General features: G+C 51.7%; 7 protein-coding genes across 7 annotated transcripts; all 7 read left to right on the forward strand.

Annotated features, from left to right (window-relative positions):
• Positions 1-461: 461 nt before the first annotated feature.
• On the forward strand, positions 462-1,891 carry RFC5 (Replication factor C (RF-C) subunit; the record flags this gene model as incomplete). Its single annotated transcript, XM_062877927.1, has 3 exons — positions 462-548; positions 629-1,251; positions 1,326-1,891. The coding sequence occupies 3 exons, from the start codon at positions 462-464 to the stop codon at positions 1,672-1,674; spliced, it is 1,059 nt and encodes a 352-aa protein (XP_062733747.1). The 3' UTR covers positions 1,675-1,891.
• A 389-nt stretch (positions 1,892-2,280) lies between these two features.
• Positions 2,281-4,001, forward strand: ERD2 (endoplasmic reticulum retention protein). The gene is made up of 4 exons (XM_062877928.1): positions 2,281-2,745; positions 2,824-2,882; positions 2,944-3,010; positions 3,076-4,001. The coding sequence occupies exons 1-4, from the start codon at positions 2,718-2,720 to the stop codon at positions 3,567-3,569; spliced, it is 648 nt and encodes a 215-aa protein (XP_062733748.1). The 5' UTR covers positions 2,281-2,717; the 3' UTR covers positions 3,570-4,001.
• Positions 4,002-5,040: 1,039 nt separating this feature from the next.
• On the forward strand, positions 5,041-6,540 carry QC761_307840 (uncharacterized protein; the record flags this gene model as incomplete). The annotated part of the gene is made up of 1 exon (XM_062877929.1): positions 5,041-6,540. The coding sequence occupies one exon, from the start codon at positions 5,041-5,043 to the stop codon at positions 6,538-6,540; it is 1,500 nt and encodes a 499-aa protein (XP_062733749.1).
• A 1,362-nt stretch (positions 6,541-7,902) lies between these two features.
• Positions 7,903-9,473, forward strand: MNN4 (mannosyltransferase). The gene is made up of 2 exons (XM_062877930.1): positions 7,903-9,157; positions 9,208-9,473. The coding sequence occupies exons 1-2, from the start codon at positions 8,309-8,311 to the stop codon at positions 9,220-9,222; spliced, it is 864 nt and encodes a 287-aa protein (XP_062733750.1). The 5' UTR covers positions 7,903-8,308; the 3' UTR covers positions 9,223-9,473.
• A 157-nt stretch (positions 9,474-9,630) lies between these two features.
• Positions 9,631-11,702, forward strand: QC761_307860 (uncharacterized protein). The gene is made up of 3 exons (XM_062877931.1): positions 9,631-10,421; positions 10,502-11,278; positions 11,337-11,702. Exons 1-3 carry the CDS (start codon positions 10,173-10,175, stop codon positions 11,436-11,438), a joined length of 1,128 nt encoding a protein of 375 aa, XP_062733751.1. The 5' UTR covers positions 9,631-10,172; the 3' UTR covers positions 11,439-11,702.
• Positions 11,703-13,727: 2,025 nt separating this feature from the next.
• On the forward strand, positions 13,728-16,486 carry QC761_307870 (uncharacterized protein; the record flags this gene model as incomplete). Its single annotated transcript, XM_062877932.1, has 4 exons — positions 13,728-14,724; positions 14,776-15,173; positions 15,231-15,333; positions 15,384-16,486. The coding sequence occupies exons 1-4, from the start codon at positions 14,337-14,339 to the stop codon at positions 16,484-16,486; spliced, it is 1,992 nt and encodes a 663-aa protein (XP_062733752.1). The 5' UTR covers positions 13,728-14,336.
• An 827-nt stretch (positions 16,487-17,313) lies between these two features.
• QC761_307880 (uncharacterized protein) lies at positions 17,314-19,412 on the forward strand (the record flags this gene model as incomplete). The annotated part of the gene is made up of 2 exons (XM_062877933.1): positions 17,314-18,087; positions 18,186-19,412. 2 exons carry the CDS (start codon positions 17,314-17,316, stop codon positions 19,410-19,412), a joined length of 2,001 nt encoding a protein of 666 aa, XP_062733753.1.
• Positions 19,413-21,960: the final 2,548 nt, after the last annotated feature.

Genomic DNA, 21,960 nt, shown 5'->3' on the forward strand with positions numbered 1-21,960 from the left:
GGGATGTTTGGTGGAGGAAAAGATTGCTGGGTGGTGGACATGACTTTAGCGGTGATTAGGGGTGCTAGGATTGGGGCTTGGGCTTGATCTGGGTGTCTTTAGTTATCTGGAAGGGTGAACACTATAACCTAGCGTATAGCGAATTGTTTTTGTATTTTACTTTTTTGATGATGCGTCCTGTGACTTGTGATCTTGATGCCTTGGTGGTTGTTGTCGTAATACTCGTAGCTGACAAGATTAAGAGCTCTGGATGTTGAGGTGAGGTGGGCTGTGCGTAGGTTTGGTTTAATTGATTTTTGGCGGCCGAGTCGCGCGGCGCGTCATCCAAACGCGTGCTTTTCCAGAGCCCACCTTTTCAAGGCTTCCTTCCACCTGCACTTTCCAGTACTCTACCTCAACTCTCTCCGAACAACTACCATCAAGCACAAAAATCGACAGCAACAGAAATTTGATCAAGCAAGATGGCGCTCATTGTCGACAAGCACCGGCCCAGAAGTCTAGATGCTTTGACATATCATGATGAATTGTCTGATCGACTCCGTTCTTTGGTTTGTTTCCTCTCCCCTCCCCCTTTTGCAGCGACAATATCATCTAACTTTTTTTCGTTTTTGTTTGTGTGAATCTGCAGGCTCAATCAGGCGACTTCCCCCACCTCCTCTTCTACGGCCCTTCCGGAGCAGGCAAAAAGACTCGCATCGTCGCGACGCTCAAAGAGCTGTACGGCCCCGGTGTGGAAAAGATCAAGATTGATGCGCGGGTCTTCCAGACGAGCTCGAACAGGAAGCTCGAGTTTAACATCGTCGCGAGCGTGTACCACCTCGAGATCACGCCGTCGGACGTGGGGAATTATGACAGGGTGGTGATTCAGGACTTGCTGAAGGAGGTGGCGCAGACGCAGCAGGTTGATCAGAGCGCGAGGCAAAGGTTCAAGGTTGTGGTGATTAATGAGGCGGATCACTTGACAAGGGACGCGCAGGCTGCGCTGAGGAGGACGATGGAGAAGTATAGTCCCAATTTGAGACTGATCTTGGTTGGGGAGAGCACGGCGGGAATTATTGCTCCGATTAGGAGTCGGTGTTTGCTTGTTAGGGTTGCGAGGCCGACGGTGGGGGAGGTGGAGGGGGTGTTGAGGGGGAGTTGTGAGAGGGAGGGGTGGGAGGTGAGGGAGGGGTTGGTGGGGAGGGTTGCGAGGGAGAGCGGGAGGAATTTGAGGAGGGCGTTGTTGATGTTGGAGGGGGTTTATGCGCAGAAGTGAGTCCTTTTTTGGGGGGGGGAGGGGGGCGAGATATAAGGGGTGGATTGGGGAGCTGACGAGAGAAAAACAGTGAGAAAGTGACGGACGACACACCGATCCCGCCCCCGGATTGGGAGGGACTGATTGAGCAGATTGCGCAGGAGATCATGGCTGAGCATACCTCCGCGAGGATCCTGCAGGTGAGGAGCAAGCTTTATGACTTGCTGACGCACTGCATCCCGCCGACGACCATCTTGAAGACGTTGACGTTTAAGCTGATGCCGCTGATTGATGATGATTTGAAGCCGGAGGTGATCAAGTGGAGTGCGTTTTATGAGCACAGGATAAAGACGGGGACAAAGGTGATTTTTCACTTGGAGGCGTTTGTGGCCAAGTTTATGAGGATATTGGAGATGTATTTGATGAGTATGGATATGTAGGGGGGGGGTGATGCAGGGAAGAGGACAAGAGCAGAGGGAGTTTGGCGTTTTAGGAGTGTATAATTGGGGCATGCCTGAGCTCAGAGACAGCCAGGCAGTCAGTTTACAAGTTAATACTCATTTGGAGCATCTTTGAGATACGTTGCTGGTGGTGTTGTGATAGCTGATGGAGGTGAGGCTTTAAGATCCAAGGAGGCATTCGATAACATAATATTGACAAATGGATTGGTTAAGAACAAGGTGGCGGAGCCATCGAGGTTGCGAGCCCGAGCTTTCCAGAGTTCACCCAGATGGGCTTTTCCTCGCTCTTCAAGATAATCTCACAACTCTGATATAAAATTAGAGCATCCAACTCCAATATCACCATCTCTTGTACCTCCAAGAGCAGCATCATCATCATCATCCATCTCCAACTCTCCCAACCCTGACCTTGAACTTGCAAAGCCCAGACCCACATTGTTCTCGGCCCCCGGGCAGCAGGCGGGCTGGCCCTTGCGTTAGCTTGTAAAGTCTGATTGGCCAGATCCTGTCAAAGAGTGGAGTCGAATCGGTTTGGCATGCATCATTGCCGTGTGCCAAAGCGAACAAGGGTGGGTAAGTGTGCATTTCCAATTGTTCCCCCAATTCAGCCAGAAAACGCGTTTCGTGTCCTCTTTGGATGGTGAGGAAGTGTACTACGGCAAAGACTCTAACCACTTGCACACACACCACGAAAAGGGCATCACTCCCACAGCGAACACCCGATAACGACGGAGCGAGTCGGTTTGCGCCGCAGTCGGTTTGAGAAGACTTCCGAAGTTCCGGAAGAACAGGTGGTTGGATTTTAGGGAGCTGGGGAACCGAACCTGCTACGAAGAAGGGGCGACGAACAAACGAAACAGGAGACCGATCAACGATAACGCAAAACGAAGACGAGAGAAGACGACTAAACAGCGGCAGGGCTGATAACAACAGTGTTGATAGTTGGGAAATTGATCGGGGATTGTTGTTGAAAAGAGAGACGGGCACGCCCCCGGAGAAGCTAGGATTGAGCTCCCTTTGCGATGTCGCTCAACATCTTTCGCGTGCTGGGTATGCATACCCTTCCGAGTAGTCGTCGGCTAGAGGGAGAAGGAACACCCGGGCTAATAATGTGATGTGCTTTCACAGGGGATTTCTCCCATCTCGCCTCCATTTTCATCTTGCTGCACAAGATCCAGCAGTTGAAGGTATGCTCCCCCCCGGGTCATTGACAGTGACAATAGGTGGTGTGGCTGATATTGGAAACAGAGCTGCTCGGGTATTTCTTTCAAGTCGCAGGTGCTTTACATGCTGGTTTACATTACTCGATATCTCGGTATGTCTTTCCTCCTTTTCCCGTTTCCACCTTGGGAGGATAATGTTGACTGATAGATGGCGCAGACCTCCCCTGGACCTCCTCCCCCTACAACTTCATCTTCAAAGTCCTCTTCATCTCCTCAGAGCTCTACATAATCTACCTCATGGCCCGGGCCTACAAGCCCACCAACGACCCCAACCTCGACACGTTCCACGTCGAGTTCCTCCTCGGCTTCGCCGGCCTGCTCGCGCTCTTGTTTCCGTACAAGTACACGATCCTCGAGGTGTTTTGGGCGTTTTCCATCTGGCTCGAGTCGGTGGCGATCCTGCCGCAGCTGTTCATGCTGCAGCGGACGGGGGAGGCGGAGGCCATGACGGCGCATTATATTGCGGCGCTGGGGATGTACAGGGCGCTGTATATCCCGAACTGGATCTATCGGTACTTTAGCGAGCCGACGCACAAGGTGGACACGATTGCGGTGACGGCGGGGATTTTGCAGACGATTTTGTATAGTGATTTCTTTTGGATTTATTATACCAAGGTTATGAGGGGGGAGAAGTTTAAGTTGCCTGTTTAGGGCCAGCAATAACCAAGGATATGGTGGAGGGGATTGCAGAAGGGGGCGAAAGAGACAGGTTGGGGGTGATGGCAAGAGGGAAAGTTAACGAGAGGAGGATAAGAAAAATGCAATGGCCTATGAGATACGGACACTTGGGTGGGCGGGCTGGCGTTAGGCGGGGGGAGGGAAAAGAAAGTGTGGTTGTTATTTTTACGTGTATGGGGTGTAATTCAAATGCTGGTTGGTTCTAAGGATAACGGGAATGAATGACAAGTGGCCGGCGTGTTGTGTGGTCGACAAGTATGAATATCCTTTTTTGCTTTTTCACATTGTATATACAGTAGGGGTATATTGCAGGCAGGTGGTCAAGGGACCGAGACTTAAAATGGAAAAGCTGACTGGTTTTGGAAGAGGAGAGTGATATATGGGTGTGTTCGAGAACAAACCGGGTAGTGCAAGTGCCGATGGTGGTGGTCTTTGGTTCGCATGATGGTGGTTGGTGGTTGGTGGTGGTGGTGGGGGGGGAACCGAACCCCTGGCCCAAGAATGGGGTGTTGGTGGGTGAGGAGGTTGTTACCAGGTTGGTTTATGGATGTGCCGTGTGGTTGAGACGAGGAGGGCTGGGTAGAAGTGTCCTTGGGTTCTGGAAGATGAAGGATCTCGGTGCGGATTAGAAACCTCTTTCATGGCTACGCAGCACGGACTAGACTGCAAATGTTACTATTCTGATGAACTTGGCTCGGTGGATGATGATGGTTTGGGGAAGTTTAGACATGACCAGCATGCCATCCCAAGTCTGAAGAGTGAGGATGACAAGCCTTGACCAAAACAGCCAAGCTTTGGGTCATTACACTCACCCTTCTCTCGTCTTGTTGACAAAAACCAAGGGCATGAAGACAATTTTCTGGTAGCTGTTGAAGCACGGGGCAATATCTGAGACGTTGAAGCTCTTCCTCCCCCTGCATTGAGGGTCTGTGCGTGAGCTCGCTCCGGGTCACACCCGCCCCGAGGTGAGATCTGCGACTTCGAGGCTGCTGCCGCCAAGCTCTTTTGGTGTGCTGTAAGTCAACCGAGCTGGGAAGCTTCATCACGTCACATTTTCTTTGCTTGGGGTGAGTGAGGCATGAAGTTTTATCACTGCCCACCCACCCCTCCTCGCGGGTTTGGATATTTTCTCCCTCTTTTCTTCCATTTTGCCTGAGGTGTGATCTTGGAGTTAGGCTGAATGATGATCGTCGACGACGACATTTGCTGAAGTTGTTTCTGTTCTATTCTCATACCCGCCGGCGCGGTAGATTTCATACGTTCTTTTATACTGCAACAATTTTTTATTCTACAGGGGTTTTGTTTCTTGTTGATATAGATAGGTACCCGTCCCGCTACTTTCATTTAGCCAGACTGGATTTTGGCCATTCATTCTTTACACAACGACAAACGACACGAAACAAAAGATTCGACGGGAACGGGAGAGAAAGAGAGGCAGAAGGAGATGGCTAAATCACGTCCACCAACAACCGGGTCACTCTCCCAATATCTGTTTCTCGCCCTTGGGGTATTATCAACAGCCACCCTCGCCGCCCCTCCCGCCCTCCCGCCAATACCGACCATAACCCCCCCACCAACCCTCCTTGTCCCCCGCCAAAACGACCCCCAAATCCAATCCCTCTCCCAACAACTCTCCGCCCTATCCCAATCCTCCCGCGAAATCTCCCAATCGTCCCAACAACTCTCCATCACGTCAGCCCAGCTGCTAAACTCAGTCCAGCAGCTCTCCTCCCGTCTCACCCAAACAGAACAGTCGGTCAATGCGCTCCGGCAGTCGGTGAACAACGCCGAGCAAGCCTCCCGCTCGTTATCACAGCAGATAGCTGAGGTTTCGCGCAGCGCAGACCGCCAGATGAGTGAGCGGCTGCAGAGGGCGAGCATGACGATGGTGGAGAATATGAGCGCCATGTCGGTTCAGATGGAGAGCAGTTTCTCCCGGAGGCTGGCGCAAGCGTCTAGGAGCGCGGTTGCTTTGGCGCAGGGACGGGTTGTGCAGGAGGGGGAGGATAGGGGGTTGGAGACTGGGTTTGGGGTTCCCACCTCAACAGCGGTGCCGGAACCGGTGCAAGGGATGAGAACGGAGGTTGTGATTGGGGCTGTGGTTGGGGGGGTGTTGGGGTCAATGGTGTTGAGTGTGGTGGGGGTGTTTTTTGGGTTGAAGATACGGCAGCGACAGCAGAAGCAGGGGAGGTTGGGGCCCGGGATTGGGAGTGATGCTTTTTTTACCGGGGGGGGAGGGGGGAAGATCAAAGGGGGGAGTCCGAATATTGGGGCGCCGGTGCTGCAGTCTACGTCGAATAAGGCGTATGCTAGTGTGGGTTTGGGGCCGGGGGCGGTTCAGGTCGGGGGGGAGAACAAGGAGAAGGATGTGGGAAAGAGAGTCAGTGATGTCAGTAGTGTCTACTCTTCTGACTTGGACGACGACGAAAAGGGGCTGCTTAAACAGCAGCAGCAGCCGTCACCTGCTACACTGGCAAGAAACGCGCCGGATCTGAGGAGGATGGTTTTGGAAAGGTTGGGGACTACCATCTCGAGAAAGTCGGTCGGGGGTCCAAAGGTTGGGTTCGCGATGAGTTATTACTCCCCTGACTCGACGACGATGCCACCACCTCCAAAGGCGGTCGGGACGGGGGTGATCAAGAAGGCAGGGGGGCATAATGATAATGATAATAATTCTGTGATGAAGGTTACGACGCCTACGGCAACGACGATTGTCAAGACGGGGGGGAACAAGACGAGGCAGATGATGAAGGGGTTTCAACTGAGTCAGCCGCCGCCGGGGAAGCTGAGTTTGTTCCCGAGGAGTGATGGGGGGAGTAGTGGGGGGAGTAGTCCTGTGGATGAAGAGGATGGGAAGGGGACGCCGAAGAGGTTGGAGAGCTGGTTGAGGAGGGAGAGGGGGGTTGTTAGTCCGTTTGCTACGGCTGCTCCGGGGAAGAAGTGAGTTTTTGGTATTCAAGCGAGCGAGCAATTTATAGTGTCATGAATTATGAAGACTATTTCATCTTGCGTGCCCAGGGTTTCCTGTTGTTGTTGTTTTTTATTCTACTTTTTTTTTTTTTTTATTTTCTTTATTTTTTGTTTTTTTTATATTTTCTTCATTTTTTTTTATATTTTTTGTTTTTTTTATATTTTCTTCATTTTTTTTTATATTTTTTGTTTTTTTTATTTTCTTAATTTTTTTTCCTCAAATTGTTATGAATACTATTCAAAGCATTGGGTGATTTTGAGGGGATGGGCTTGTAGATGGTGAGCTAGAGTGTTAGTAGTGTCAAGAGGAGGAAAAATAAACAAACCCCCTGGATTGTGGCAGGCCAACCAACGATGATCTGCAGAGAGATCTCTTGGCGTGGAGGACCCACCACTGAAGCTTGCCATCCCCAGACCTTGGCATTTTGAATTATCCTCTGTGTGACGATGTGGAGGCAAGGATTCTTTGACGATGATGTTTCTGGTTCAGAGAGACCATGATTGACTTCACGAATCGCTGCCAAAAAAAAAATAATAAAAACAATATCGCTGGTATCTGTCTTCCAAGGGCCACACACATGTAATTTATAAATGAACCACCTCTATCATCCTACCTGGGCCCCGAAAGCAGCAGGTAATCCACCCTTGACATTCTTCACACCCCCATCTTCCAATTATTTTTTCGCTGTTCCTTTCACCTTCGTCCCCGGGGTGTGCTCCCGCGTACCTTGGTGAGCTAATGTGTTCCGGGCCCGCCCACATCCCGAACAAAACCGGACCACGGTCCGATGACGACTCCCCTCCCCTCCCTCCAAAAGGAAAACAAAAAGAAGCATTCTTCCTTTTCGGAGAACCTCTCCCCGTTCGTCTGTCTGTCCCCACAAGCTTGCGCGGCCTTGCGTCTTTCTTCAACGGCGGCGGAGAAGCAGAGTGGGGACTTGCTTTTGCTAGTGGAAAGCTTGATTTGTCGTCTTCGCGTTCAAGGTCGTTTTATCTGAGGGTTTTTGAAGAGGCAGGGGGGTGTCGTGTGAGGTGATAAAAACTGCTCCGGGGAGGGGACGGTTTGGGTTAGAGGAGGAGGAAAAGAGGTGGGATAGGTGTGGGGTGGTTGGTGATGGATGGGCTGGTGGTGAGGAGAGAGAGAGAGTGACGATTTTCTGAGACTTGGGAATTGAGTTTGATGGTTTGACCTGTTCTCTGGGACAGGCTAGCCGTTAGAGCGTGGGTTCCTGGGCTGTGTCCTCGGGTTTTGATCTGTTCATCCTCTTATAGCTCAACGTTAGGCTCTGCTAGAGAAGCGCTCTGGAAGAGCCTACTGAGGCTCATCGCCTCGCAACTGCACTGACTCCCGCAGCTCTGATCAACCGCAAGGTTGACCCCCCCCCCCAAATGCTCACACAGGGCAGCTCCGTACGACACTGGGTCCCTGAGCTGCAAAACCCGGGCATCCGGGAAGTCCCTGGCTGGGAGATGTCGGAGCAGACGGGAACTATGGGGCCTAGAGAGATATCTTGACGACCATGCGGGGAACCAGAGGTTTCATCACTCGTGTGCTCTTACGCGTGTGGTTTCGCTGCGATGTGTCTCTGATGTTTAGTCTATATCCCCGACTGCATGGTCCTGCGCCGATTATCCTTTATGTTGACTCGCTGTTCCTCTCTACTTTCCCATCCCGAGTTTTTCTTCTCTATAGCCCTTTGTTTCATTAGTTTGTACTGTGACAGACACCAGACCAGCACGTCATGAAATCTTCTCTTTATCCTCCCGTATCTTTACCGAATCTATTGCTGGCCATTGTACTCGTGGTAACGTCCTTCGTCCTCCTATCGGCGACGATTCACCGGTCTTCCTACCTCTCCTCCGTTCCCTCTGTCGAGCCGCCCCCCGAGCGAGCTTGGCCGATGGTATGGGCCTCCTACAGCAATGAACCCCCCGAACCAAAGTACTTCCAGGAAGCTGGCAACACCCTAGAAATGTCCCACTACGACATCCGCTTCTTCCAGGGCGTGATTCCGTATTCTCAACATCGTGAGGTCCTTCAGCACCTCATTCGATCATACCTCTCCATCATGGCCTCCTTCAAGATGGAGACCTGGATCGCACATGGCACATTGCTTGGGTGGTGGTGGAATGGCCGGATCATGCCCTGGGACTATGACCTCGACGTCCAGGTCAGCCTCCACACGATGGAGCACATGGCCAAGCAATTCAACCAGACGCTGCATGAGTGGAGGTACACCACCGATGAGGGAGGGGAGGGTGTGCATGAGATCAAGAAGACGTATCTGTTGGACGTGAACCCAAACTACTCGGAGATGAAGAGGAGACAGGGAATGAACGTGATTGATGCCAGATGGGTTGATGTTGACACGGGCATGTTTGTGGATATCACTGCGCTGGCCGAGAGAGATCCGGTGTTGGAACCGGGGATCTGGAGCTGCAAGAACTTCCATCAGTATAGGACGCATAATATCTGGCCGCTGAAGGAGACAAGGTTTGAGGGGGTTAAGGCAAAGGTGCCTCTTGATCACGAGAGAATTTTGGTGGCGGAGTATGGGGAGAAGAGCTTGGTGTTGACCGAGTGGGAAGGGTCAGTTTGATCTCGAGGGATTCCCTAGGACAAAGCTGACATTCAACGCAGACACCGCTGGAGTGAGGAATTGAAGGAGTGGGTGAGGATATCAGTGAATGATACGGTGAACAGCTATGGATCTGGGTAGAAGTGAAGTGAGGAACAGTTTGGATTTGATCCCTTGGATATGTGACTTGTTTGACAGGCGCTAGGCGTTGGGCGTTTGCTTGGATACCACGTGACGAGGGCAAGAGGCTGGCTTTCGCCAAACTTGGAAGAGATTTCTCGGGCAGGTGAAGAACAAAGATTGATACGTACTTGAAATCTGGGCCCCGCAGGGTGAACATCTGGAGTGAATATCAGGAGTGAATCGCAGCCCCTTGATTTCCTTTCCCTCTCAGCCCCCACCCCCCCCTATCAACCTTCCAACCTCCCCTGGAGCAACAATCTCATCAAGAAAAGTCTTTGCAATGATAGAGCACTATATACTAGATTGAGTTGCTCCTAGGTGGGTCTTCTACTTTGTAATCTGAGGTTGCAGTGCTCCTCGAGTGGAGAAAAGTGCCCCTTTCTTACCTTTCACCTCATCACTAGTGCCTTCCTCTCCTGCTCCTAACCACCTGCCTCAGGTGGATTTTCCCATACTCGCTCCTGCCTAATATTCAGGAGACAAAAAACAGGCAGTTCATCAGATAAGGCAATCAGGCCCACAATTACCTCAAGTCGCTGCAGCCAGCCGACGGCTCCCCAACTCGAGTATATATTCTACACCTCTGTTCCCCTAACTTCCTCCTTCTTTCTTGCCTCGAGCATCCCTCTCGCAAGCAGTCAGCTCTCGAGAGACAGATAGCCCGGTCAACAGCTTTTATCGCTTACTTCTCGTTCCACCATCTCCTCACACATCTCCTCCTCTTACACCTTGTTCACCTTCGACACTCAATTCTTCGGCATTCCAGTCACTTCCGTCGACCTTTTATCCATCAACCATCATCTAATTCCATCAAAGAGTCGACAGTCGATAGTAAATAGTCAACATGGTCGGCAACAAGATTCGCTGCGAGAACGGCGGCGAGTGGAAGGCCAGAGAGAAGTTTTCCCACAGTGCCCTTCGCAAGTACCAGAAGAAGTTGGGCAACGGCATTGCCACTCCTGCCCAGTCGACTATCTCGTGTCTCGAGCACAGCTCTGGCAACAAGGCGCCCGAGATGAAGTGTGAGGGACCCTGTGATCGCTGGCGTGAGCTGGACTTTTTCAGCAAGTCCACCCGCCGCAACAAAGTCTACGTATGTATTCACCGTCCATAGTTTTTTTTTTTTTTTTTTTTTTTTTGGGGAAAGGGAATTCAAATACTGACCATCAGCAGTGGTGCAAGGACTGCGTTGACTGGGCTGAAAAGACTGAGGTTGGCGAAGCGCTTCCTCCTCCCGGCGAGAGAATCTGTGAGGAAGAGTTTGAGACTCTCAAGATGAGGGTTGCCGACTTCGTGCTGAATGAGGATTACGAGAACGGCATTCCGGAGGGGAATGACTCGGGCCCGGCTACTACGGTCAGCATCAATGATTTCGACGATGACTATGAGGAAGAGTTCACTCTTCTGCCTCCCGGTGCTGAGGCTACCACCGTGACCGACTCCATTGCCAGTCCAGAGGATACCGATGTGTCAGTTGAGACACCTGGCGCTGCTGCTACTTCGACTGAGCCTATGGCACCAACTCCTCGCGCCCCCCACTGGTTTTTGGGATTTATGAACAACGACTCTCCGAGCACCTCCTCCACCACACCTACCACTCTTGACACTCTCGATACCCTTGACCTTCTTGACAGTCTTGACACACCCGATGAGTCGATCTCCGAGCTTTCCATCACTGCTGGCTCCCAGACTCACACTCAGACGACCACCACGGCTGCCGACACAAATGCCTCAGCCACTCCTGGCCAGACCGGTGCAGTCTTGTTCAACGCCTGGAGCCCAGAGGGCAATTTCGAGCGCATGATCAAGGAGCCCACCATCGCGACTGAGGAGAGCGGCTGGAAGACGGTGACCCGCACGGCCAAGGGACCTCGCATGATTACCGTTCGTCCTCGCGGCAAGAAGGAGAAGGACGAGGTGAAGGTCGGCAAGAACGGATGGATCAAAGTTGTAAGTATTCTGATTGATGTCCTGTTGGTAAACTATTGGCTAAAATTTACCTTCGCAGAGCAATCGCCGGACCACGCCACAGCTGCCTAACTATATCCTGGCGAACTGTGTTCGCGGCGAGGAAGATTTCGTGGGTGACATCATCCCTGATGAGCTTTAAGGGCCTATTTTCACGGAGGAGCCGATTTTGGCAAGAATTTTGGGTTTTTTTAATGGTTCTACGGCTTTTTATGGTTTACGGTTTTGCGGTTTGCATTTTCTTTTTTTTTCTTGACATTACGCACAAATACACGATGATGGGCGGACGACAGCACGAAACTATGCAGCGGACAATAATACGACATTATGAGCGGGGAAAATTACATAGCAATTCGGTAGTTGATGGGTTTGCGGAGTAATGCGATGACTTTTATTATGTTCTATGCATCGTTTGAGTGACTGGTATTGTGCTACTAGTGTTTGATGAGCATCTGACGGAAAAGGGATGACTGTGATAACTTATGAAGGCCTTGAAAGACAGTTAAAAAAAAGCCATGAAAGATAGTTGGAAGGTGGTAAAAGTTAGTTGAAAGGTATCAAAACATAATCGAGAGGAATAAAAAAGATGATCGAAGGGATTTTTACTATCTTTCAAGGCCTTAATGTAATTACGTTCTAGTCTCTATTATTCTGTGCACGACGTGTGGAGGTTGAGTGTGTAGGTTTTAGCATGGGAAGTGTCATGGAGCAGCAACTGACCACCACCAGTTGCTCTCTCTTTTTTGCTCCCTCGGGCTTGCTTCATGACGGTCTTAGTACTTACTAGGGTTGTCTGGAGCAAACCGTGGTAGGTAGGTGTCTGTTATCAGTTTATGAATTCTATATCTGATGGTTACTCCTGGTGTAGTTATCGCGGAGTGAGGATTCTGGGTAGAGATGTCATTCGGGAAGTTGGAGGTGTGTTTTTCTGCTTTCCAAGGTCACATGTGCTGTCGAACATGGAAGGGGCTCGACATGTATATGGCGGATATGTCTGGGAGCAATAAATGGTAGGCACCAGTGCGTTGGTCTCCCAATATTGCCGATGTTGCTTGCTCCTCGTGTAGTATATCGAATGCTAGGTTGCATTTCTGCCATGTGTAACTCCGAATCACCGTGAGGAGATTCAGCTCGGGTCACCATACATGACACTCTCCAATCCCCCCCCAAATCCCCTACCGAGCAGACGAATTGCTCCCCCATCTTCATTGACCGATTTTCCCTAGAGATCAAACCAGGTCTCCATGTTTTTCAAGAAGGCTGCGGTAGGCAGCCAAGCCAGCTACCCACTCCCAATCTCGAGCATCACTCTCACCCCCGGGAGCGTGTAAGTCACGGTGGTGTCGGAGCAACTCAAATACAAGGCAGCCTATCACAACCATTCAATTACACCAGCACAGCATTAACGCTTTTTCGCACAACGATCCCCTTCTCTTGACCGGCTGCGACCTTGCAAAGGGGCAATAGTCGGCTACCGACCTACTTGCTCCGCTCCAACTAAGAAGTCGGGCAAATTGAAGTTTTCCATGTTTCAGCTCCAGGCTTCCCTACCTACCTTGTTATCTCCCGCCCACCTGTGCTGCTTTCTCCAAAAAGGAGGGGTAGCTTTTCTGGTTGGTGATGAGTCGGTCCAAAATGTGGGAGGCACAGCCACAGCCTTGTCCGAAGAGGTGGTGGTGTGGTTCGTTCACCTTGAAGTTCATTGGACTCTCACCTTGGAGGATGTTGGCTGGGGCTATGATATGGTAAACGAAATGATGGTGTGGTCGACGCAAATGGTCGTGGTATCTTACTGCTGCCTCTTTGCTTTCTACTCCTTTCGGAGGCCTTCGGTATCTGCTTCGATACTAATGACGCCAATGTGAGGGTGTTCAATGGCAAAAGGTCCAGAGCAGGGCTCAAATGTTGATGATCAACCAAAAAGTCCCGCATGTCGTTCGCCCGATCAACCTGCAATTAATCTCGGCCGGCACTTATATGAAAATAGAAACAAGGCCATGAGATGGGTAAGGGGAATGGCAATGTCATACATACGCGAGTTTCTGCCAAATTCTCGCTTCCGTTGTTTCCATGTGCGTCTGCCGCGCGGATAGAGGTAGGCAAGTCGGGCAAACGGCGCAAACAGTCGTCCAATAGATCCGCGAGGGAAACGATAAAAAGAAACGGACAGCTTCCCCGGCTGTTGCATACCACCCTCCTCTTTCTCATGCGACATACGATGCTGTGTGAAAGATGTGCAAGCTTCCGCGTGAGAGTTGAGAGCTCAAGCTTGAGACCCGCCAACGCTGCGGCTTCCCGCGCCCAGCATTGCCCGGCGGGGGTCTGTATAACATCGATATGGGACTTACTATTGGCTATCTGCCAGTGAGCAGACACACATACCGAGCATCCTACAGATCATATACCAAGTATTGACAAACGTGGTTGGCAATGGAGTCATGGCAAGGCAACCTTGTGTCTGCCGGGGCTTCTGTGCCATGTCGTACACCACCTTCTTCCCCGGCCGAAGCCCACCAACAAGAACGCGTCTGGTCCTTCCAGATCGGCTCTGGGATTCACCATGGTTTCTTCATGCGCCCGTATGTGTGGGTGGTCCGGCGGCTTGCGTAAGTGGCCTCTTTTGTGTATCAGCTTCGGCGACATATGCCGCATCGTTTCTAAGCATGGAAGAAAATCCTCCCCAGTGAATTGGAAATTCGGGGGGGCAATCTCTCAAGATTCCAAAGTTTCGTAAGGCGGACCCACATTCCATGGTTCGCATCTGGAAGTCATGGGTTGATCAGCTGGAGATGGGAGGTTGGCCAGCGCCCGGGCTACGGCTTGCGAGATGGATATATTGTCAAGAGGTTGTCCAAATTCTGCAGCTTCTTCTGCCAGTTAGCTCGCTTTGCTTCCTCGACTATACTTTCTCTTCTCTCTTGCACCCACCTACTCCGCCCTTTACACAGCTCGGCTGTAACGGGGCAACAGTTTCTGCACATATGCTTAGCTTTTCTCTATTCTTTGATCAGGACTCACCACTGAGAAACCGTTCTCCATAATGCTCCCCATGAACTCTTCTACACAGCCGAGCAACTGGACCGGACAGGCTGCCGGGGCACCAGTTACTTTGCATCCTCCACCCTCGGACACTTCTCTGCCTCCTAAGCTACCGCACTTGACCTTCGAAAACCCTGATGATAGCGACAGCACCGAATTTGACGATTCCAACAGCAGTGAAGATGATGAATCCGACACAGAGGCAAGCCCGGTCGAGGCTATCAAAAACAACATGGCCAACCCTTTGAGGGCGGAAAGGCTTCGCGTTCCGCCGTTCAGCGTACCGCAGGCAAATGTTGGCTTCCAGAGAGCTCAAACTCCGATCGAGTCTGCACAGGCAAAGGTGCTCGAGGACCTTGTCAACAAAGTCTCAAAACTGGAGACAGAACGTATGTGAACCCATCAAGGCGTTTCCTGGTAGATTGCTGATCAGACTGTAGTGGGTAAATTTCGAGGCACCGCATCGGCCCCAGACCATGAAGACCGCCATGCCGGGGCATCACCCTTCACTACACCAGGTATTCGACTCCAACCACCCACTTACCCGGGACATATCAACAGAGCGCCGTCTCCTCGGCAAACAGCTCCTCGGATAGTCACCGGTCAGACAACCTCAGCCTTCCCTGAGCTAGCACCCCGATCACCATCCGGTGTTCAGTTCAGTTCACCAGTGCCGCCCTTCTCGTCTGGCGGCCACTCGGCGGGTCCGTTTCCGGGTGTAAAGACACCCGTGGTTGAGATTTCCGCTGTTGACCTCAAATGGGGTCCGCTGTTCGACGAAAAGGGAGCGCCAACAAAAAGATGGGAGCAAGTGTTGAAAGGTCTTGGTCAATACATTGTAAGTAGAGCGAGTCGATGATTGGTAAGAAACAAATTAACGCGTCTTCTGTTGTAGCTCGATGAATTTATGCCACAAAAGACGTTGGTGATGGCTCCTCAAAAGATGGCAGCTTTCTACTCCCAGCACAACATCGAGTGTGAGGCAGTTTCATTCCTCGGTATGTTGAATCCATCTTCCAGCTACTGTATGAGGCTGACCAAGGTGCAGAAATATTTCGAAGCCGGAATCAAGACGTCCATGTCAGATTGTCGGAGCTGTATGACCAGCTCGGGTTCGAATATCACTTGGCACCTTCAGCACCCGGATGTAGGCCGACGGTGCCTGGCTTGACCCTCCACGGATGGACTCAGTGGATGACGTTAGCCATGAGGGCGCATCCTGATGAAGAGGCTCGCAGGTTCGCCAAGGTGATCACGATGCTGCCCATTAATGCCGAGAGTCCACTTGACGGCAAGCTAGAAAGACTTCCGAAGCAGATATCCCGTCACCTTTTGCCGGAGAAGGCCGACCCAGCATCCCGGGGAAAGTTCAGCGCCGCCCTTCGAGTGGTACAGGAAGCTTTGGGACTGTTGTCTCCGCCTCCCAAACCGAGTCTCCAGGAACGACGGCCATCTCAATCGCGCGCTGTTAGCCCTAGGTCTCGATATAAGCCCTCATCCGTTGACATTCCGTCACCTCCCTCCTCAGTCTCCGGGGCGGCCGTGGATGATGAGTACCGGAGAGGTGACCGTGAGCGCGAGCGAAACTACCGCGACCTTCCAGGAAGACCATACGAGAGTAATGGCTCCGCGAGGCGAGACCCTCCATTATCGCGATCAACAACGGGACTTGGCTTGCCCACTCGCCCCCCCTCGCGGACCGGACCCCCTTCGACAACAAGTTCTCGCCGACGTAGCTCACCTGGCCCCTATCACAGAAGCTCCGTATCAGGGGCAAGTGGAAGAGAGGAGAGGGGATACACCAGGTCGTCGTCTGATGCTACCATATATCCTCACCGGTCGGACCAAAGAGAGCGAGAGCGTGAACGAGAAAGAGAACGCGAAAGAGATAGGGAGCGGGAGCGGGAGCGTGATCGTGACAGAGAGAGAGATGCCCGAGACTCCAAGGCCAGAGGACGAGAAAGGGAGGCAGACAGAAGGGACAGAGGCAGTCGAAGATCGGCCTCGGTGGTGAGCAACACGGACCGAAAAGGAGGCCTTGGTCGTCCTAACCGAAGGAGTTCTGTGATTGTCCAAGATGAACGAGCGGGCAACTTGGGACGTGCCCCGACGTGGGGAGATTTCTTTACAGGAAAGTCAGCCATGGCTTGAGTGTGGTGTGTGAGACTTGTATGTTGCTGTTGGTACATTGCTATGTCATTGTGTGGGTTTTCTTCGTATCTTATACTCGTATAGCTAGCTACTCGCTCCTTAGGATAGATAGGTACTGCCTGCGCCGTGTAAGCTTTTGTTGCGATTAATTTTAAAATTATTCACCCTTGATAACTCGTACCTTCCTCTCCATCCCATTAAGCCTCTCACCGACTCTTGGATACCCCATTTCGGGAAGGAGCTCGTGGCTTGAGTGAGCCGACTTGGAAAGCTTGAATCGACTTCTGGCAAGAGCCAACGGCATCGGGGCTTCCCACGATCGACATCATCATCTGCCATTTCACCCCACCTCTACCACCCTCAATGCTGCCGATCCGAAATCCTTCAAAAACAATCTTTGTCGTGCATGCAGCTGCAGCACTTTGCATCGAGGGAAACAGAGGCTATCGCCGGTTTCCTGTACCTTGTTGCTTTCTCCCTGCACGGCTCATCTCCCGCGGTCGCCGGATGACGTAGTTGGCATCCCGCCATCTGACATGCCTCCCGGTGCCGGTTCTTCCATTGTGCGCCGACTTTCCGACTACACACTCCGTTGAATGGCACCTACACACGGCACCGTGTAACCCAATCTTTGTCCTTGCTGCCATGAAATCTGGTTGGATGATGAACGGCTCGGATGCCCCTCCCCTGACTACTTATGTCATAGGTGAACGCAAGTCCGAGACTTGAGTATCTTGGGGACAATATGGTGGGAGATATATGATGGTTTGCCCTCTTGGGTCTTGGATATCGTTTTTGATCAATTGTTGCTATCATCCACCTTCACAATGGCTGTCGACGCTGACAAGGCCCACAACCGCTCCAACTCAACCACATCCAAAGCCTCGTACGCTCACCATGACGATACAGGCACCGCTTCATCCCACCATGGCTCACCAGAGTCTCTCAAGCACCAACGCCTGGAAGCCTCCAGGAAGCTCGCAAACCCCCTCGCTGGTTTGAGCCATGAACGACTTTACCAGATGGGCGAGGAGTATGCCGTTAACGCCGGGCTGACCAGCGATGAGGACCTCCGCGCTTTCCGTCTCGGTGCAGTTATCGCTAGCAACCAGACTGACTACAGCTCCATCCCGGAGCTTACCGATCGCGAGAGGGAAGTTCTGGAGCGTGAGACAACCCACAAGTGGTCCAACCCCCGGATGCTTTACTGGGTCATTGCCATCTGCTCTCTCTGTGCCGCTGTTCAGGGCATGGATGAGACAGTTGTCAATGGCGCCCAGATCTTTTACAAGGAAGCCTTTGGAATCGCTGGGGACACCTGGTTAATTGGTCTCACTAACGGCGCTCCGTATTTGTGCTGTGCCATTGTTGGTTGCTGGGTGACTGAGCCTATGAATAAGAGGTTCGGAAGAAGAGGCACCATCTTCATCTCTTGTGCTATTTCGGCGTTGGCATGCTTCTGGCAGGCGTTTACGAACACCTGGTATCATATGTTTATCGCACGGTTTTTCTTGGGATTTGGTATTGGACCCAAGAGCGCAACTACACCGATTTTCGCCGCAGAGTGCTCTCCGCCAAGACTGAGAGGAGCCCTGGTCATGGTGAGCACCCCCTTTTACCCCTGAGTCCTTGGCATCTTGTATCCACCTCTCGAGGCATCGCCTTCAACCAGTGAGCATATTGCTAACAAACCACAAAGCAATGGCAAATGTGGACGGCCTTCGGTATTATGATCGGTTACGTTGCGGACTTGGCCTTCTACCCTGTTCCTGACCGCGGCATCCCCCTGGGTCTCAACTGGCGGTTGATGATGGGTTCCGCCCTCATTCCAGCCGTCGTTGTCTGTTGTCTCGCCTACGTCTGCCCCGAGTCACCCAGATGGTATCTCACCAAGAACCGCCACAAGGATGCGTTTGCTTCGGTCTGTCAACTTCGCCATGAGAAAGTCCAGGCGGCCAGGGATCTGTTTTACACGCACACCCTGCTCAAGGCGGAAGAGCAGACCACGGCCAACATTGGAACACGCAACCGCATCAAGGAGGTCTTTACCATCCGACGCAACAGAAATGCCATGATTGCTTCGGAGATTGTCATGTTTATGCAGCAATTCTGCGGTGTCAATGTCATTGCCTACTTTTCCAGTGAAATTTTCAGGGAGGCTGGGTATTCTGAGGTCGAGGCTCTGGCAGCAAGCTTGGGATTCGGAGTCATCAACTTCCTGTTTGCTATACCAGCCTTTTACACCATCGACACGTACGGCCGGCGCAATTTACTGCTCACCACCTTCCCGCTGATGGCACTATTCATGTTCTTCACTGGTTTCAGCTTCTGGATACCAGAAGACAGTCCAGCACACATCGGGTGTATCGCTTTGGGAATCTACCTTTTTGGCATCGTCTACAGCCCCGGCGAGGGCCCGGTGCCATTTACCTATTCAGCAGAAGCATACCCGCTGTATATCCGCGCCATAGGGATGAGCTTCGCGACGGCAACGACGTGGTTCTTCAATTTTGTTCTGGCGCTTACGTGGCCGAGTTTACTGGAGGCGTTCAGGCCGCAGGGCGCTTTTAGCTGGTATGGGGGTTGGAATATTGTTGGGTTTTTCTTGGTGTTGTTTTTGGTGCCTGAGACGAAGGAGAAGACGTTGGAGGAGCTGGATAGGGTTTTTGATGTGGATTTGAGGAGAATGATGGCTTTTGGGGCGAGGCAGGCGGGGTGGTTTTGGGGGAGGTACGTGATGAGGCGGAAGGGGGGGAGGCAGCCGGTTCATCCGGGGGAGGAGGGGTTGGATGGGGATAGTGGGGAGGAGGGAGAGTTTTGGGGGAGAAGAAGGGGGTTGTTGGGGGGATGGATGGGGCGGGGAGGGTTTGATGCTGGATGGGAGGTGGGTGTTCGGGATAATTACTGGGTTGGATTTACTAATTGATTAAGATTGTATGACTCTGGTTGTCAGGGACGTCTTATTGCCATCTAAGTCTGGGATCTGTGGTTAATTCATCTCTATATTTCTATCAAACCAACAGGTTCTCCGCAAGAAATTTCGGTTATAAACCTTCTTTTCACAAAGCCAACCATCTTCCTCGGAGAAGAGCTCTCATAGTCTTTACCCATAACAATGTCAGCATTAGCCGTCAACCCATTGTCAAGTATCGGTCAATATTTATTTCTGACCTTTCTCAGACATGAATGAAGCTAGTCATTGGAAATATAACCCCATGGCTTGGAAAAAGACGGAAATAAGTTTGAACAATTAGACCGCCGAGACGGAGGTCAGACTACGGGCGTCTTTTGCCACGTATTGAACAAATACCACCCTTGTCTTTCCTGCTTGCGAGAATCAGACAGCCACGATCCAGCCCACCGCAACCCACCAAGACAAATTCTCAGCATCAATATACCACTACCCAACCCACGTTCCCTTTCTCGGGTAAGTGAGCTACATGCACTCTGCACCAACATCACCTCTCTTCTCCAGCTTCATCTATTTCATGTTGGCCGTGATGGCATTGTTGTTGTCGACCATGTTGGCTGGGCTGGCACATGATGCCTTCCTCCCAACCGTCCCAGAGATTACCCGGGAAAGGAGGAGGAGGGGCAGCAAGCGCAGTTAGCTGACCTCTTCCATCTACTGCGGGAGAGGCGGTAGCGGTGGTGAAATAGGTAAGGGTGGGTGGGGAGGCGGTGGTTTCACCTGCGAGCGCGGTTGGGTTTTGGGGCCTGGGGTGAGGTTTGGGGGGAAAGGTGGGTGAGTACGGGTGGTTTTGGGCTGTAGGGTGGGATCTTATTAGGTAGAGACTTGGAGGGATAGTTCGAAGATATTTGAGGTATATACAACCCCTTTTTTCTTTCTTTTCAGACAACTTCCTTTTACAGCTGGGAATCAAGGGTGGGGGTTAGGGTTGCGCATGGGGATGATGTCTTGGAATAGCTTCGGCGACTGCTCCTGGAGTGAATACCGGTGGCATGACTGTCACCAACAACACTACACCAGCGTAGTTAGACAGCTGACCGCTTGTGGATATCGTCGCAGGCAGGTGACGTGGCTATGGTGGTGTTGTTGGTGATGCACGTTAACACACACGGCCGCAACCCTGGTTGTCTGAGTCAGGGTTCTGTAAGGGGACACGGCGCAGGTACCAACCTAACCTATCAGTCAATCCAGAAGGACCAATCAGAAGTTTCCTTTTGCGCGCATATCCATCCGGGTCACAGTGTTGAATTTGGTGTATAGATTCAATGAGGGCAGGTTGTAAGGCAAGGAGAAGGCGAGGTACGTATTTGATTTGCTTTGAAGGGTTTCGGCGAGGACCTATTTTGACCTACTTTGAAAGGTTTTATCAGTTTAAGCCTTTGCTGCGTGAAAGGGGTTTTCGGGCCCCAGGTCTGACCACTCCTAACGCGGGTACATTACCCGGAGGTAGGGGAAGATGTTCACTCGAGGCCCGACTACAGGTTATCAGCTGCCACATTTGGCTGACATTGCTCACCGAATTCCAACAACAAGTGTTGTATAACAGTTGGGTAAAACTCTTTCACATGATAAACACAAGTTCTTGTCGTTGGTGAAGTCATCCCCCCCCCTAGGTATCCCGCCTGGACAAGGCTGCGCCATCACTAATACTCGCCCAGCTAGTATATATCAACATTAGGGAGACAATAGTTGACAAACCGAGACATCCACGACAAAGTATAATTGGCCAGAGATCAACGAAGCACCGGCATTTGGCTTCTAGACCGTTGGTGATGAAAGAAAGGGGGTGCATTAGGTGAGTATTCACGTGACCATCTCCACCACCAACTTTGGTTGCGAAGGGAGGTTCAAGAAAGACAGGCAGCTGTTTTCAGGCCTTGAAAGAAGCACGGCAGACTCGTATTCGGACTCTACCCACCTCAAGCAAGCTCGAAGCTGTGACGAGGTGGCAGAGCAGCTTAAGCTAGTAATTAAGGTAAGGGAGCTGTTGACTTGGTCATGGGGTAGGGCAAAATGGCCTGAGGGTTGGAGATAGGGGGCCCTTGGGAGTTTAGGCGGTGATGGTAGCGTCGCAGCTGCGATGTGCGAGTTGGGCTAGAGGTGGAAGAAGGTTGTCATGTTGGCATGTTTGATCAGAGGTTCGAGCTCACACAGCCTTCACATGCTGACCGAATCGAGTGGATTTTGGCCCCGTGCTATGGTCCGATATCGATTGACAAAGTAGTACAAGGAGACTAACTAAATTGGCAACTGAAGCCCGAACATATCCACGATATGGAGCAACCAGAATGGTGGCTCAACGTCCACCAAGGCACAGTGTATACTGTGACACCCCGACAACCCCGCAAGTTCCCGTGTTGCCCAGTGATCCGGACCTGGCAAGGGAGGAGGCGAAGAGAGTCAAGATGTTTGCTATAAAGGAGGACTCGGGGGGGAAGCCACCTCGGCGATCGATGAAGAACAAGGGGGACATAGAAGTATAAGAATCAAAACAGTCTGGCTG

The sequence above is a fragment of the Podospora bellae-mahoneyi genome, chromosome 3 (genome assembly GCF_035222275.1).
Source record: "Podospora bellae-mahoneyi strain CBS 112042 chromosome 3, whole genome shotgun sequence".
NCBI classification, from domain to species: Eukaryota; Fungi; Ascomycota; class Sordariomycetes; order Sordariales; family Podosporaceae; genus Podospora; species Podospora bellae-mahoneyi.

What these genes read in the sequence shown, in the direction of transcription:
- ERD2 (XM_062877928.1), top strand. Translation starts at nt 2,718, where the DNA reads ATGTCGCTCAACATCTTTCGCGTGCTGG. An exon ending in CAACATCTTTCGCGTGCTGG is followed by an intron (nt 2,746 to 2,823) that starts GTATGCATACCC and finishes GTGCTTTCACAG; the next exon opens with GGGATTTCTCCCATCTCGCC. An exon ending in TTACATTACTCGATATCTCG is followed by an intron (nt 3,011 to 3,075) that starts GTATGTCTTTCC and finishes TAGATGGCGCAG; the next exon opens with ACCTCCCCTGGACCTCCTCC.
- QC761_307860 (XM_062877931.1), top strand. Translation starts at nt 10,173, where the DNA reads ATGGTCGGCAACAAGATTCGCTGCGAGAACGGCGGCGAGTGGAAGGCC. An exon ending in CCCGCCGCAACAAAGTCTAC is followed by an intron (nt 10,422 to 10,501) that starts GTATGTATTCAC and finishes GACCATCAGCAG; the next exon opens with TGGTGCAAGGACTGCGTTGA. An exon ending in AGAACGGATGGATCAAAGTT is followed by an intron (nt 11,279 to 11,336) that starts GTAAGTATTCTG and finishes TTACCTTCGCAG; the next exon opens with AGCAATCGCCGGACCACGCC.
- MNN4 (XM_062877930.1), top strand. Translation starts at nt 8,309, where the DNA reads ATGAAATCTTCTCTTTATCCTCCCGTATCTTTACCGAATCTATTGCTG.